Raw genomic sequence first — 15,554 nt, forward strand, 5'->3', positions numbered from 1 at the left:
AAAATAGGCAGATGAAGACCCTTCTATGTCAGACCAAGGAGTTTAAACTCTACCCTGAAAATAATGAGGGCATGCTAAAGAATTTTATGTGTGTGAGAAGCAACACTAGATTTGAATCTGATCTGGAGATCAGAGCAGGAGAAACTCAAGGCAGGAAGCCCAGTTAGAAGGCTAATGCAAGAGTCTGAGCAGAAACAATGATCACTTGAACTATGGGGGAGAGACTAGAAAGAGAGGAGAGCTTCACAAGGCAGGTAAGATAATAGACTGGACAGGAGGTGGTATTTGGACATTCAGGGTTAGGGAGAGAGGGAGAAGTTTAGGATGATATGTAAGATTCCTGGCTTAAGAAACTGGATGTTGCTGGTATTCATTGAGAGAAGAAAGAAAAGAATAGAATGGCAGGTTTGGGGACAGGAGAGGTGAGGAAAGAAGTGCTGCTGTGTGATGATAGCTTCCAGGCCAAGCAAGAGGACATAGACAGTAGGACAAAGGAAAATGGGTCTGGATGCCTTCTGGGGGTCAAAGACTCCACGGGATCAGTGAAGCTGGTGGGCAAACATATCACCTGGAACACTATTACAAATGCGTATTTCTAGGCTCTGGAAATTATAATTTAGTAGGAATTATAAGAATCTGTAGAACCAAGGATTTGTGGTTTTATCATAATGCCTCTGATGTCTAGCCGAATTTCTGCTTTGGCACAATTTCTTGGGACACACTCCAATGGGCTGGCTCTGTACAGGCTATCTGAAGGATACCCCATACTTGGATATACCCCTCAGATACTTAATTTTCAGTTTGACGAAATAAACCCCATCATACGTAGGAAACCTCAACTGTTCCAACAATGAAATAAGCACTAATACCTTAATTTTTCTTAAGTAAAATTAAGGCCATGATAGCATTTGATATCAAGAGGTTTTGTTCTATACTTCTAGAATACATTTGGTGGGATCTTATATAATATTTTCTTAGATATTGTTATTTTTGATTAAGGAACAGTAAATCTACTTAATCTTCTTGTCTTTTAAATTTCTGAATGTAAAGCAGCTGTTTTTTTTTGTATTTAAAGTGCTTGTTCATTGCTGTAAGAGTTTTCTTATTTATTGAACATTCTCTCGAAAGTGTAAGTGGTAGGGAAAGCTATATGCCCTTACCTCCAAGGTTCTGCATTGTAATGGAAACAAAAGCTCCGATTTTCCCAGGCCATCCAAATGCCTTTTCCCCTAGTTTTTCATAAATTAAAGACCCTATAATAAAAAATAAAACACTTTTTAAAAGGATTGTTTGTTTGTTTGAGAGAGAGAGGAAGAGGGGCAGAAGGAGAGAGAGAGAATATTAAGCAGGTTCCATGCACAGGGCTCGATCTCATGAATCGTGAGATCATGACCTGAGCTGAAATCAAGAGTCAGACGCTTAACCGACTGAGCCACCCAGGCGCCCCTAAAAGGATTGTTTTAATGACTAAAATATATCTATAATTGCACACTGGAGTCTCAAATGTGTACATAAACACCACACAGAAATTATAAACCCAAAAGATGCAATCTCAAAAGCCAATACCAAATATGTTACATGTTCTCCAGACAAGAAGCAATGGCTTCATTCATCTTAGCTCTGTGCAGCACGTCAGAACTGTTATTTCTGTCATCCATCAAGACTCCTTTTTTCTATTTGGCTTAAACCTGAGCCAGTTGCCTTTCACTTCCCTGAGCTGCCCAAATTACTAAAAACATTGAGAGGCCGTGTCATTGGGGTCAGAGAAAATGCAATGTGAAATTAACTAAAATCATCCTCTAGTTCTAGAGCTATCGACTGAAATACCTTTAACAAGAATCAAAATAGGACGTCTTGGACTTAAGGGGTAGCATACCTCCTTCCTTGGCGGTCTTTAATAAAAGGTGAACTGAGTACAGGGATAATATTGCTACCGCAAGCAGCATGATTCTAGGAAGGGAATAGAGAGTAGAAAATAAATGTCTATAATAAAGAAGACACAACTCATGTTAGATATTATAATAAATTATCACATGGGCCCTTTCAGTCATTAACCTTCCGAAAGTATGTGGATTGGGGGGAAGCTGAGAAATCCTTTTCAGAACTCTACACATACCCTTTCCTGTCACACGACGGGAATTTGCTATATTTTATGTGCTAAAACGTACCACCAGAAGTTCCTAACCTTTCCACTAGTGGAATCTGGTTTATAACTTAGATGCTGAATGTACAGCAAAATTAGCAAACACTGTGCCTGCTTACTCAGCATATGGGTATATGTACATCAGGTGTGTGTGATAGTCTCAGCCACATTTATAATTTAAGGGCTATTTGACGGCCTGGCTAAATTTTAATGTAAAATCTAGAAATACAGACACCAAAGCATGCAGAGTCTAAACTCCACTACTGATCCTGCATGTTAGATGGCAAGATACTTGTGAGCCACAGCTCAGGCAATTGCCTGTAAAATAGAAAAAAAGAGAAGGAAGTATAGGGTGCAGGAAAATGCCTTTATATGTGTTCAGAAAGAATCCTTTCTGGTTCAGCCTCCTCCACATGTCCACAGGCACGTAGGGATTCTTATACAGTGATCAGTGTTTCTCCAAAAACAAGATTTGGAAAGCAGAAATAAGAGCATAGATAGAAGCACCTATATAATAAATAAAGGAACAATACTAGCCTTTACCTAAAACCTAAAGAACAAAACAACAACAACAACAACAACAACAACAAAAAACCCTTATTCTTTATTTTACACAACAATAAACATTTTGCCACAATTGATCTAATTCTTTGGTAATTCCTGACGAAGTCAACTTTGCAAATGTACATTTGGGCCACGAGTTTCAAGTGTTTCTAACTAGCTATATTGTGCTCTTGCTTTCCACAAAGTCTGTTTACCGGAACTGTAATCAATGACTTATTCGTAAATTTTTCCATATGCCCTGTGAACTTCCCTGTTTTTAAAGATGCAATTCAGATGGCATAATTTTGTTTCCTGGAAAAATAATGAGCATTCCCTGTATTCTAAACATATACTTGCTTTGGCCAAAAATACTAAAAGTAAAACCAATGAAATCCTGTGTCACTTGTTGAGAATTAAGGGAGACGGCTGCATTCAGTCTGTGCCACTTGGATACACAGAACATACCCCATCATGTATAACAGTTTAATTGCTCTGGACATCTTAATCTGTTAAATGTTGTTTAGGCCTGAAATGAGGCTGTCGGTTTTAAAAGTGGAATATTCTTCTTCCTTGAAAATAATCTTGTGGCCCTAGGATCGGGGGAAGAGTTTCTTATTTCTGTTCATCAGTAAGTGGTGATAACTTCTGATTGTAATGGCATGTGTAATTACTAAGAAGGCAGTCTTAGAGATAGCATACATTACAGAAGTATACGACTATGTATACGAACTCATCTCTAAGCCATTAAGATTCAGAGAATTAAAAAAAAACCCTTTATTTCAAACATGACATAAAGAGTGGTTGACATAAAAATCCATTCAGCTAAAAAATGTTATACCTAAAACAGGCCAAAGCACTAACACAATATAAATATTTATAGTCCTGCCTGATCCTTAGCCCTCAAATAGCTGTGTGATTAGATAATCACAAATGATGTTCAAAACATAAATAGCATATATTTATATATAATATAAGCATTGCATTCTTAGACAGTTATTTAACACCCTGGCATTGCATTAGGGGTGGCAATCTGCATTCACACGGATGCCTGACTAATATTAGATTTTATTCCTGTGAAGAATTTCACTACTGCCAACTGTGTCTTGGAAAATACCAGGCTGTACGTAAGGTACACAAACACCTGTGGCCGTCTGTCATAGATGATGTGATATCCATCCTCCAGGTCAGCTATGTGGCGCTGCTGTCCTTAGGCAGCATTTGACCAAATACATAGGTCTAGGAATACATTTTGGCTACTCTGCAAATATTTCTATGCCAAGCACTATGCTAGGTCTTGGGGATACAGACATCTGGTGGGTGAAAACAGAAAATGGCTCAATCCTCTGGAGATTATAGTCTAGCAAGGAAGAAGATAGACACTAACCAAATACATCAGACAACTGCACTAAAATATTAAAACTGTGGGGAGTGTTTGTCCCAGTCATGGAAGTCAGGGAAGGTATCGATGAGGGGGAGGGGGAGATGTGCTATGAGGAGTTAACTAGATGAGGAAGAAAGGGAAAAGGATACTAGGACCATGTGCAAAGGCCCTGTGGTGAGAAGGAATATGGCAACTTCTGGGATGGAGAGAAGGCCAGTGTGCCCATCGTATCAGGCATTTAGGGGGTGTAGGGGATGGGGCACAAGAAGAGATCGGAGCATGCAGGGATCTGTAGACCTGGATTGGAATGGGATCTTTCCTAAGAGTGTGATAAAGCCAGATCTGCTTCTGGGAAAGATCTTTTTACGGTGAATCACTTTGTGACTTGCTTTCTATGGACTGGTAGGGCTGTTCCAGCACTCTGGGTGGTTGAGCACATGTACTTTCTGCCATTTGGTTAGGGGCAGTTGATTGAACAAGCACCAGGATTAGTATGCTCTGATCATTCCTCAGGTTGCTGTTCTATCTATAAGCCCAAGAATATGCTAATACTTTCTCAGAGCATTATTGTTCACAAAGATCAGACTTGAGGTTGTTACCTGAAAGAACACCAGGTGTGCATGGGCTTTGAACCGAATACTTACATAAAAAGTATGATCCCCGTGTTGGCCATGGCGTAGGAAAGGCCCAAGATCCCACTTCCCATGATAGCATTACTCAGGTTGAATGAAGACATTCCAAAGGAGGTGGTTCCAGGATGCTTAAAGAAAAAGGGGCACGTTTGAAGCAAATATTTGCCAAAAGGGTGACCTTTTTCAAATTATTCTTATTCTCACATTATCTTTGCTGGAGGAGATTATGGTTCAAAATTGAAGACTAAGATAAAATCACAGTGAACAAAAGCTGTTACTTCAGTAAAAGCATGTAATTTTCAATGGAATGGAATGCTTGGTTTTAGCAAGGGTCTCAGTAAAAATAAAAAATACAGGCTGAGTAACATAAAGAAAGGAAAGCATGTATGATTGCAGACTACATTTGGGTTAGAATGATTTCTCCAAAAAACAAATGAATTTCATAAATGATTTATGTAGCCATATGGCGAACAGGAAAAACAAGTCCTTATTCCAGTAAGGGCCTGAATAAACAGAGAATGTGCTGATCAAGGCTTGGAAAATTTCAGTCACATTGTTTTCCCACAGAGACCTAGGTAGATCAGACACCCTCAAGTCCTGTTTACTGCCTGAAAGCAGAGATTCACTTACATGTTCGTCATCGTAATCTGCCAGCTTCTTTTCCCCCAAAAATCCATTTGTCAGGAATTTCTGACTTTCAGCATCTTCGTTAGTAAATTGACTGAATGCACATAAAAAAAAGAAATAAAGTAAAAACATCTAAGTAAATGCTCTGAATTGTATTTGTTTCGGGTGACCTAAGTAACTGGATCAGGGAGGAAAAACAAGGCGCTGAAACCTTTTCCCCCCTTCTCTTCCTTCTCTTCCTTCCCCCCTTCTCTTCATATCAGTGGTCCTCCCAGACCAACAACTGCCCTCCACTTATGAATGTACTTTGGGAAGGAGAGACGAAGTTAGGAAAGGAGAAAATTTTTTCAGTTGGCATCTTCTTTTAAGCCACATTTCTTCTTCCCACATTAACTCTGCAAGAAAGAGAATGACAGCTAATGCGGTTTCCATTTAGGGCCCTCACAAAGAGAGGGTACCGGAGCAGTGACTGAGTTTTCTCAACTCCTGCCCCACCATAATCAGATGATTCTCTCAATTCAGTAGATATTTGCTAAGGGCCTAGGCCTGTGATCTTCAACTCAGTCGATGCTCGAATATCCCTGTGAGAGGAACTTTCACGCCCCTACTCTGAGGATGAGGTGACCATGGCTCAGAAAAGGGAAGTACCATGCCTACACCCACTAGGCTCCAAGTCTAGGGTCTTCCATGGCGCCCTGCAGCCCCAGGCAGGGCCCTGTAGCTGGTATTTTTTCCTTTTTTTTTTTTTTTTTTTTTTTTTTTTTGCTCCACCTGTGTATTCACCTATCCCATGCCGGAATGTAGTTCAATGGTAGCTCTGTGTCGTGTTTGGTTTTTGTGTCTGAGTGTGAGGATTTTAACTGCTCTGGAAATACATTTGGCTTATTAGACGATGAGAAAGGAAGAAAAGCATTAAAGACACCCATGAAATTGGAAGAGCCAGGAAGGAAGCAGGACCTTAAAATGTCACGATCTGTGAACACCGTGGTGATTGTGGGCTACTTGGGCAGAGGCTGGCAACTGCACCTTGCCTTCCTGTACAGGTCCCACAGTTGTCTGCCAGGGGTTTTGAGGATATAGATCTATTACCACCACGTTTCCAAAAGGCTTGACTAATAATTATAGGCGATCTGTACAAATTATCCTTTGTAATAGAAGCTAATCCTGAAAATATCTTGCGAGCAAGAGGGACAACCAGGTTCCTTTTTGAGAATGTGGAACAATGTAAAGTGTATGCAGGACCAGCTGACAAAATTACTAAGCTTTATGTGCTTTTCCAGATGCTTCCTGTGCACAAGTTAGGAACATTTCCTGGCATCTTCCTATTTCTTATAGGGAGCGTCGTGCCCTCAGATGCTGCTTTCTTTCATCCCCGCACTAACCCCCGCAACCCCCTGCTCCCTTTTGGTGCTTTATTTTAATCGTCGGTAGTTAATATACTTGCTGCATGGAGACTGGTACATAACGCTCATAGTTGGAAACAGACAATAAGATGAAATGGAGCCTAAAGTAGGCCTAAGGATTATAAAGCAAAAGTGTCATCTAGATTTAAACTCTGGAATGCCAACATTCTTTTTTTTTTTTTTTTTTTTTTTTTTTACCTTAATCAATACATTAGAATCCTTTAGTCCAGGAGTAGTTTTTAAAATGTAAAATGTAAAAGTAAGTAAGAGTTTCTTTCTTGAGTCGTTCGTAAGTTTTTATTTTGGCATGTGATGAATTATAACAACACATGACAATATTGGATAAAATATATGAGAAATGTTTTGAACGTCTTAAATGTTTTGATACTGAACCCAGCCTGCATTGAAAACATATGGATAATGATTTCAAATAAATGAATTGTGAACTTTTGGGAAATTAAACGTATTTAGGGGAACAATCCAAACCAAATGTAAGCAAAACCCATCTTTTAAGAGTGATTGTAAAATTGCAAAATGATGACCCGTGTTTGAGTCAGGAGTTAAAAGCTAAGGCACTATAAGTGGCCCAGAACACTCTATACAGTTTTAACAAAAGCATTCCTGCTCTTTCCATTATGGCTTTCAGAGCCCAAATCGAATGACCCTGTAGGACTCTTCTCGGGAGGGCATCCCCTTCAGCTCGGCCACCTCTGCAGAGATCACATCTATGCTCATCTTTCTCAGAAACGAGAGCCATCAGAGTTGATCAGTTTACTAAGGGTGACGAAGTGGAGGACAAAGAAACAAGGTTTACTGAGTATCAGCGATCTTTCAGGTATTCACTTCACCCCGAGAATGGTAGGTGCTGGTTTGTCATTCTGCATTTTTCACTGAGGCTTCCGGAAGATACATATCGTCTCCAAACTCAGATATCCACTCTACAGATTCCAGAGCCCTGTGTTCTGCCACATCATGCATTCTCAAGGGTTGCTCAACCTAGAAAACACCATGATTTGCATGTCTGTGGCCTCTCTGGTCCAACAGCATGAAAGTTTACTCCACTGGCTCCATGGAAGAAGAACAGTGCTTCCTCCTGCGGCCTTTCCTGGATGTTGTGAAATGAAATGAGCTGTCCTTGTCTAAGGATATTCTCTACCTCAGGCTGAGATTTGGTCAAAAATTTCCTTCTAAGTGTCTTAAGTCGTGCATCATTCATGTTATATACCATATGGTGAGGAGTTAGTTTACTTTATCAAATGGCTATTGTGCACCTATCACATTCCAGGCCGTGTGATTTGTGCTGGGGCCACAGAAGCCATTAGCCTGTTGTAGCAGTATAATGACGAGAGAGGGCACACAAAGGAGCAGGTGGTCACTTCCACCTCCGGACTTCATAAGAATTCTGACTTCGAGCTGTGTCTTGAAGGAAGAATGGTATCAATAGAGAGAAAGGGGCAGGTAGGTGGGTGATACTGAAAGAGGATATTCCAGGCAGATGGAGCAGAATGAGTGAAGGCACAGGGAACTGGGAGTGGCTCAACAAGGCTTCCCTACAAAAAGGGAGTAGAGCAAGAGATGAACAGGAGAGCTAGACGAGGGACAGATCATTGCCAAGCAATGTGTAGCCCAATCTTTGTCTTATAGCTAATGGGGAGCCACTGAAAGGCTTTACCAAGGGATGGAACAGCAGTCCCTTGGCAAAAGTAAAAGATTACTTTTGCAGGGATGTGAAGAGCTAGTTGGGGGAGAGCAAACTGTAAGACAGGGAGACCAACCAGCCTGTTTTAATAGGTGACAGATAAGGACCTAAAGTAAGATGGCAGTAGAATGGGTACACAGAAGTGGGTGGATTTCAAGTATTCAAAGAGGTGGAACCAACTGACTACAATCAAACATTGGATGTGTGGTTTGAGGGAAGGGACAACTCAGGGTTGTTAATCGGGGTCTTCAGATTGTGTTGCTGTATGATAGTGGTGACTTTCACTGTGGTGGGGACTCCTGGGGGAGGAGCAGGTTTGGAAGAGAATTATAGGAGTTCAATATTAGACATTACAAGTTTGACTTTATACATGAGGCAGTTCTGACATGTGAGACACCCCGTACAGATGTGTAGCACACAGCTGGGTATAACGATCTGAAAGGAAGTGGAGATGTCTAACAGGCCCAAGACGTGGCATGCGTTCAGTGGGTGAGACCGTGATAGTTGTGAATGAGCTTGCTCACAGGACACTTTTAGTGACCAAAGAATCCCTACAGAATTCTGGAGACGCAGCAGCATTTAAGGGGCAGTCAAAGGAAGAGGGATCAGAGAAAATAGTCCAAGAGGTAAAAGAAACGGTAGGCTAATATAACTGGAAGTATCCTATATTAATGACACAAGAACGCTATAACTTCAATTCTAAATTAGTCACACACAGTCTAAATCAGAGACACAGAATAATGATGTAATAACGAATACTTCAGGATCAGAAAGTTGATGTGTTAGCATCGATGTCATTGTTATCTCTCAAATAGGTAATGAATTGAAAAACATTGTTTCTCACAAACCTCTCATTTTTCCATGGAACCTGGTCATCTTTAACCCCATACCTGCTCATTGCTGCCTTTTCTAAATTTCCCATCCCAGTGTAGCCATCTTGAACACTTTCTCCACTGATGCTCTCATCATCATCAGGTTCGATGTTGACATTTCTCAGTTCCATGGGATCCATTTCAGCTGTCAGCGCTTCTTGTCCACACACAAGCTCCTTCAGTGTAAACAGTAGGCTGTACCTTCAGCTTAAGGTTCTTCCTCTTTGGGCTGATGTTCAGAACACTCTGTTCTGTGAGCAGAACACAAAATAAACCATTGTAATTTTCTTTAAACTAGATAAATGAATATAGAATCACCTACTTTGTGTATGGTCTCTATAAAAACATGGAAAGAAAGTAAACGTCATATAAATATGTCTGGCAAGTTTCCTTTACCCAATACAAAAGAGGGAAAATCAAAGAGAAGAAGGAAAATCATTAATAAATTGCTCAATCAGCAGATATTTATAGAGTGCCTATGTATATCAACATGGCAAGTGTTTTACTATTCACTGTGGGAAGAAAAAAAAATAACACCTGGCTGTGATCTTCAAGAAGCTTTCCTGTTTGTAAGCAAATTGCATGGTTTAAAAGAAAGGAAAAGTGAATTGTTGACAAAGACCTAACAAAGCAGAATCTCATGGTCTGCTTGAATTTGCTAATTGGGCATGAAAGAATTAACATCACCAAAATGCTTGATAACAGGCAACACAGGATAGGAGGATCATGCTAACGGAGCTGCTTTCCAGGCACTTGGATCATGAAGCCAAGATCTTTGAGTAAGCATCAGTCAACATCCATATAAAAATTAAAATGCATTTTAACAACAAAGAGACTCAGCTTTTAGGTTCTACTCTGCCTTTAATACTTTGAATCCCAGCACTTTTCTTTTCTTTTTTTACCTCATTTTCATAGTAACATAAAAAGGGGTGGACTGGCATTGTGTTTTAAAAAAAAACCAAAAAACTGTGAATCCATCATATGTTGTTGACACAATTTCTTAAGTTTTTACTATTAGAATCAGTCCATTCTTTAACTGTTACAGTGGGAGAAATACTATCACTCTTGGAAGGTTCTCAAATGTGCACTACCCATTTGGTAAGAAAATCCTGAGCACAGAAAGTAACATAAAAATTGCTTGAACTCATGAAATCCATAAGTCCCCTGACAGATATAAAACAACCACATGGAAATGCCTCTGCAATCCAGTGCGCTAGTAGCACATCTGTGGAAGGAACACTTGACGAGTTCACAACCCTAAATTACAAAAGCCACGTGAAAACTCAGGAAGAACATCAGTAAGCATGAAATATAAGATTCATACTTAAGTAACTAGAGATGGCAAAGCAATTTACTTATTTTTTAATTAAAAACAATTGTTTTTCATGTTTATTTTTGAGAGAGAAACAGAGACGGAGCACGAGCAGGGAAGGGACAGAGAGAGAAGGAGACACAGAATCTGAAGCAGGCTCCAGGCTCTGAGCTGTCAGCACAGAACCCAATGTGGGGCTCAAACTCACGGACCGTGAGATCATGACCTGAGCCGAAAGTTGGACGCTCAACTGACTGAGCCACCCAGGCGCCCCTGAGATGGCAAAGCAACTTAAAAGAGACTTTACAACATAATAAAAAGTAATAGGAAGATTCAAAATCAGAAACAAAATTCATAAAATAATATTGTAAAAGATCAGGCTTATTTGAAAAAGAGCTGAAAAGGAATTCTAAAAAAAAAAAACAAAACAAAAAAAAACAGTCATTGAAATAAAGAGAACTCAGCTGAAGGGAGAGTCATGAAACTGGAAGATAGGTCCATGGAAATCACTCAAATTATATCACAAATAGGTAAAGAAAGACAAATACAAAGTTAAGAGACATGGTGGGGGGAAGCAAGAATAAGAAATTTAACATATTCTTTTTTTTAATTTTTTTTAACGTTTATTTATTTTTGAGACAGAGAGAGACAGAACATGAACGGGGGGAGGGTCAGAGAGAGAGGGAGACACAGAATCAGAAGCAGGCTCCAGGTTCTGAGCTGTCAGCACAGAGCCCGACGCGGGGCTCGAACTCACGGACCGCGAGATCAGGACCTGAGCCGAAGTCAGACGCTCAACCGACTGAGCCACCCAGGTGCCCCAAAATTTAACATATTCTAATAGCCCTCCTAATATGAGAAACATGTAAGGCCAGGGAGAAACAAAATAGAAAGACATAATGGCAGAGAATTGTCCAGAACCAAAAAAAAGATAGTAGCTCTCAGGATTAAGGAAAAAAAACAAACAAACACATAGTGTATGTATTTTAAGTAGAAGGAATAAAAATGAATATATTCATGAACATGAGGTAGTGTGTGTGTATGTGTGTATAATAACAAATGAAAAATTATAAAAAACTATAAAAGTCAAAGAAAGAATGGAAGACATGTGTATGGTTAAAGAAAAAAATAGAAACTTGTATTAAATGAGTAAAAAAGTTTCTCACCCATCACACAGACCAGTTTCGCTTGAGAGCAAGAACCATTAATGACCGTTTCTATTTTTAGTTCTTTATATAAAGTTAGTCCTTATAAATTATTCACTAAAACCTCTGAGATGGTTTATCAATTCTAGACTCGTGCATATGACAGATGAGGAAATTAGCGTACTTCTTTCTATCCATCCTCTCACGCACTTCTAATTGTTCTGGTTAATGAAATGCTTTTTATAATATTGAGATTCATAATACTTTCATATTATTCTGTAAAACAACTAAGTCTCGTAATTTTCTGTAGGTTGTTTTGAACACTAAAAACCAACAATCAGCATTTACAACATTATGATTGTGTGAATACTATGCTCCAAAGAACCAGTGGTATATTTGACAGCATAATAAATGATATAGAAGTCCTCTGTGATTAAAACTTTGAAAGCGAATTTTTCATCACTGTTACTTTCTGAATGGTCTCCTCCTCCACACTCTGGGTCTCACTCAGCTGCCAATGTCCTCTGAACACCATTCTATCTTCTTTCTTCAGTTCATTTTGCATTGTGCTGGAATCTACCTTGATTGACTCCTCTTACACAGTGTGTCCATGTTTGTAAACAGAATTTCTGAGCTGTTTCACATTGGGAAAATGACTTGGCTTTGCCCTCAGACTTGGTCTGAAGAAGTATTAAGTAGAAAAACAGTTTATTTTGTTAAGTTTTTATTTAAATTCCAGTGAGTTAACCTACAATGTAAATATTAGTTTCAGGTGCAGAATTTAGTGATTCAACACTTCCATACAATACCTGGTGCTCATCACAAGTGCACTTCATCCCCATCACCCGTTTCACCCATGCCCCCACCACTTCTCCTCTGATAACCATCAGTTTGTTCTCTATAGTTAAGTCTGTTTCTTGGTTTGCTTTCTTCTTTTTCCTCCTTTGCTCGTTTGTTTTGTTTCTTAAATTCCACATGTGAGTGAAATCATGTGACTTTCTCTGACTGACTTATTTCTCTTAGCGTGATACTCCCTAGCTCCCTCCATGTCCTTGCAAATGACAAGATTTCATTCTTTTTATGGCTGAGTAGTATTCTATTGTATAACACACATTACTTTTAAGCTATATCTATTTTATTTATTTTTAATTTAATTTTTTAATGTTTATTTTGAGAGAGAGAGAGAGACAGAGTGCAAGTAGGTAAGGGGCAGAGAGAGAAGGAGACACAGAATCTGAAGCAGGCTCCAGGCTCCAAGGTGTCAGCACAGAGCCCAATGCAGGGCTCCAACCCACAAACTGTGAGATCATGACCTGACCCAAAGTCAGATGCCCAACTGACTGAGCCACCCAGGTGCCCCCTATTTAACTTTTTGACCTGTCCACTAACTATTTTTCACAGTCATGTTTTGAGTTTATAATAACTTGGTTTTGAACTTCTCCCTCTTTTTTTCATCCTATCTTTTTATGTTTGTTTTACAGATGCAATATTTCCTCAAATCTTTCTAAGGACATTGATTGGAAGTTTTCAAAAGCTTCTTTTGCTCCTTAAATTTATGTATTTTTTTTTCTGGAGTTAATTCTGTTTGTTCAACTTGGTCCTTCTCTTGCTTGCTGGTTTTCCTTAAATTCTTAGTGACCTTAGGTTGTCTATCTTTGTGAATGAAGGGGACGTGGGTTAACTTAGGTAGTACTTGAGGTTGCTCTTAAATCTTGCAGGTTTCATCGATGGGTTGCTCTCTTGTAGGTCCTGTAAGTGGCTTCTCTGCAGATGTCTGTGTATGGAGCATCCCCTGAGAACCCCACTCCCAGACACGGGGGGCACTCTAGGAGAGGTTTCTGTGGGAGCAAAATGCTGTCATGTGTTTTCCTCGTGGATGGAGCTTCCATTCCTGCTTGTAACTCCTCTCTGTCTGCTGTGGAGGCCCTAGTGTTTTCTGTAAAGGCCCTAGATCACAGCCTTATCCTTTGAGCGAAGGCGGCAGCCCAAACGGGGTAAAATGTCCAGATTGAGGTTCCTTGGTGACCCCCTGGTCAGTGGTTGCCAGTGATCCACACCTTCTCTCCGTATACGTTGATTTAACTTGGAGCTGCTGCCAGGCTTATTCTGGGGAAAAAAAGCCCACTTACCTTGGTTTACCCTGGCTTCCTTCTCTTTCACAGACTTTTCCAGTGAAAAATATCTGCTCTCTGCCTTCGAAGAATGCTTCCAAACTTGTGTTTATTAATGACACTGATATTTTTTGGAACTTCTTGGTTTTTCCTTTTAAGCAGTATTTTGCTTAACACTTCGTTGCTTAAATTTCTCAACATTAGGTCCTAAACCCCCCAGTCTTCCAATCTACTCACAAGACTTCATATCCCAAGGACTGCTCAAGTGACATCCTTATCCAGGCCTCTCTTCTCTCCAGCTGCACATGTCCAGTGTCCTAACTGATGTATATAGTTGGATATCTCAAAGGCAGTTTAAATTCCATGTGACCCAAATCTAACTTGTAACAGTGTCCTCTTCTTCCGATGTTTCCTCACCAGAGAATATCGTTACCATTTATCAAGTTACTCAAACCGGAAGCACGAGTCTTCTCTTAAAAGTTTTCCTACCTTACCCCCCACATCCGGTCCTTTATAAAGTCTGGTTGATTTTACACCTAGTCAGAGTATTTCTCAAGTTAGTCTACTACTCTCTATTTCTGCCTCCATCAGTCGTGTCCAAGCTACCATCATTTCTTCTGCTGTCAACTGTAACAGTCCTAATCCCTGTCCTTGAACCCTCTCTTGCCTCTCTTCTCCGGCAATTTGCTTTTCACACAACAACCAGAGTGACCTTTTAAAAACAAAACCCGGATCATATTTATTTGCTTAAAACCCTTTCCTGTCCTCCCCTTGTTCTTAGGAGAAAATCTAAATTCTCAACATGGTTCTACAGGGTTCACCCTCTTTTCTGGTCCCCTCTCCTCCCCACCTCAGTGTGTTCTAGCTTCATTAGCCCTGGTGCAGTTGCAGGAACTCAACAGGTTCTCTACCGCCTCAGGCTGTTTGCACAGCTGAGTCACGGTACCTGGAATGCACTGTATTCTGTGCTTTAGTCAACCCCTCTAGGGGGTTCCCAGAATATATGTGGCAGTAGGCCTGGGGGCTTCAGTTAAATTCCATTTCATTGCATATTTATTCAAAGGAACCTCACTGATTTTATTCATATTAAGCTAACCTGATGTAAAAAAGTATATAAAATGTGGCAGTACTTACCACATGCCGACACTGTTATAGAGCTTCATATCTATTAACAAGGATCAGAAACTCTGGCTCTGATGATAAATATAACCGGGCATAAATCTTGGCCGAATTAACTAACTTCTGACATTTCTGTCTTCCCGTATGTAAAATGAGGGTAATATTATTTACCACAAAGCAGTGCTATCAGGATTTAGGAGATATCATGCTCATCAAAGTTTGGCACGGAGTAGTAGTAAATTCCTGTTCTTTCTTTTAATAATCAGAATTTAATTGCTATTTTTATCAGCATGCCAACATATATAGCATCTTACATGTATATCTACGGTTTTCATAAAAGAGGACTTTAGAGTTCTCCAAACTCAGAAAAAATGTAGTAAGCAAGGTAGGTGTCCTTCACAAATATGGGAATCAAGACTTAATCTCATGCTGTTTGTACCATATATAAATCATTACATTCTCTTTTGAAGATGACATAATATAGCCCATGAAGTATGAATTAGTGGTTTAAGATTTTGGCCCCTAATCCTGATTTTGGTCCTGGCGAAGGGATATCTTCTCATAAGA

At 39.8% G+C, this 15,554-nt stretch overlaps 1 protein-coding gene across 2 annotated transcripts in view; it reads right to left on the reverse strand.

Moving 5' to 3' along the window:
* SLC38A4 (solute carrier family 38 member 4) overlaps positions 1–15,554 on the reverse strand; it is a 68,451-nt gene that overhangs the window by 18,313 nt on the left and 34,584 nt on the right. For both annotated transcript variants that reach the window (XM_045463253.1, XM_045463252.1), the window contains exons 2-6: positions 9,319–9,551; positions 5,330–5,420; positions 4,712–4,827; positions 1,877–1,950; positions 1,161–1,253 (exon numbers count right to left, since the gene is read on the reverse strand). In XM_045463253.1, the coding sequence (XP_045319209.1) occupies positions 1,161–1,253; positions 1,877–1,950; positions 4,712–4,827; positions 5,330–5,420; positions 9,319–9,440 (496 nt within the window). In that variant the 5' untranslated portion in view covers positions 9,441–9,551. The remainder of the gene's footprint in view (positions 1–1,160; positions 1,254–1,876; positions 1,951–4,711; positions 4,828–5,329; positions 5,421–9,318; positions 9,552–15,554) is intronic.

This window comes from Leopardus geoffroyi, chromosome B4, assembly GCF_018350155.1.
Source record: "Leopardus geoffroyi isolate Oge1 chromosome B4, O.geoffroyi_Oge1_pat1.0, whole genome shotgun sequence".
Taxonomy (NCBI): Eukaryota; Metazoa; Chordata; class Mammalia; order Carnivora; family Felidae; genus Leopardus; species Leopardus geoffroyi.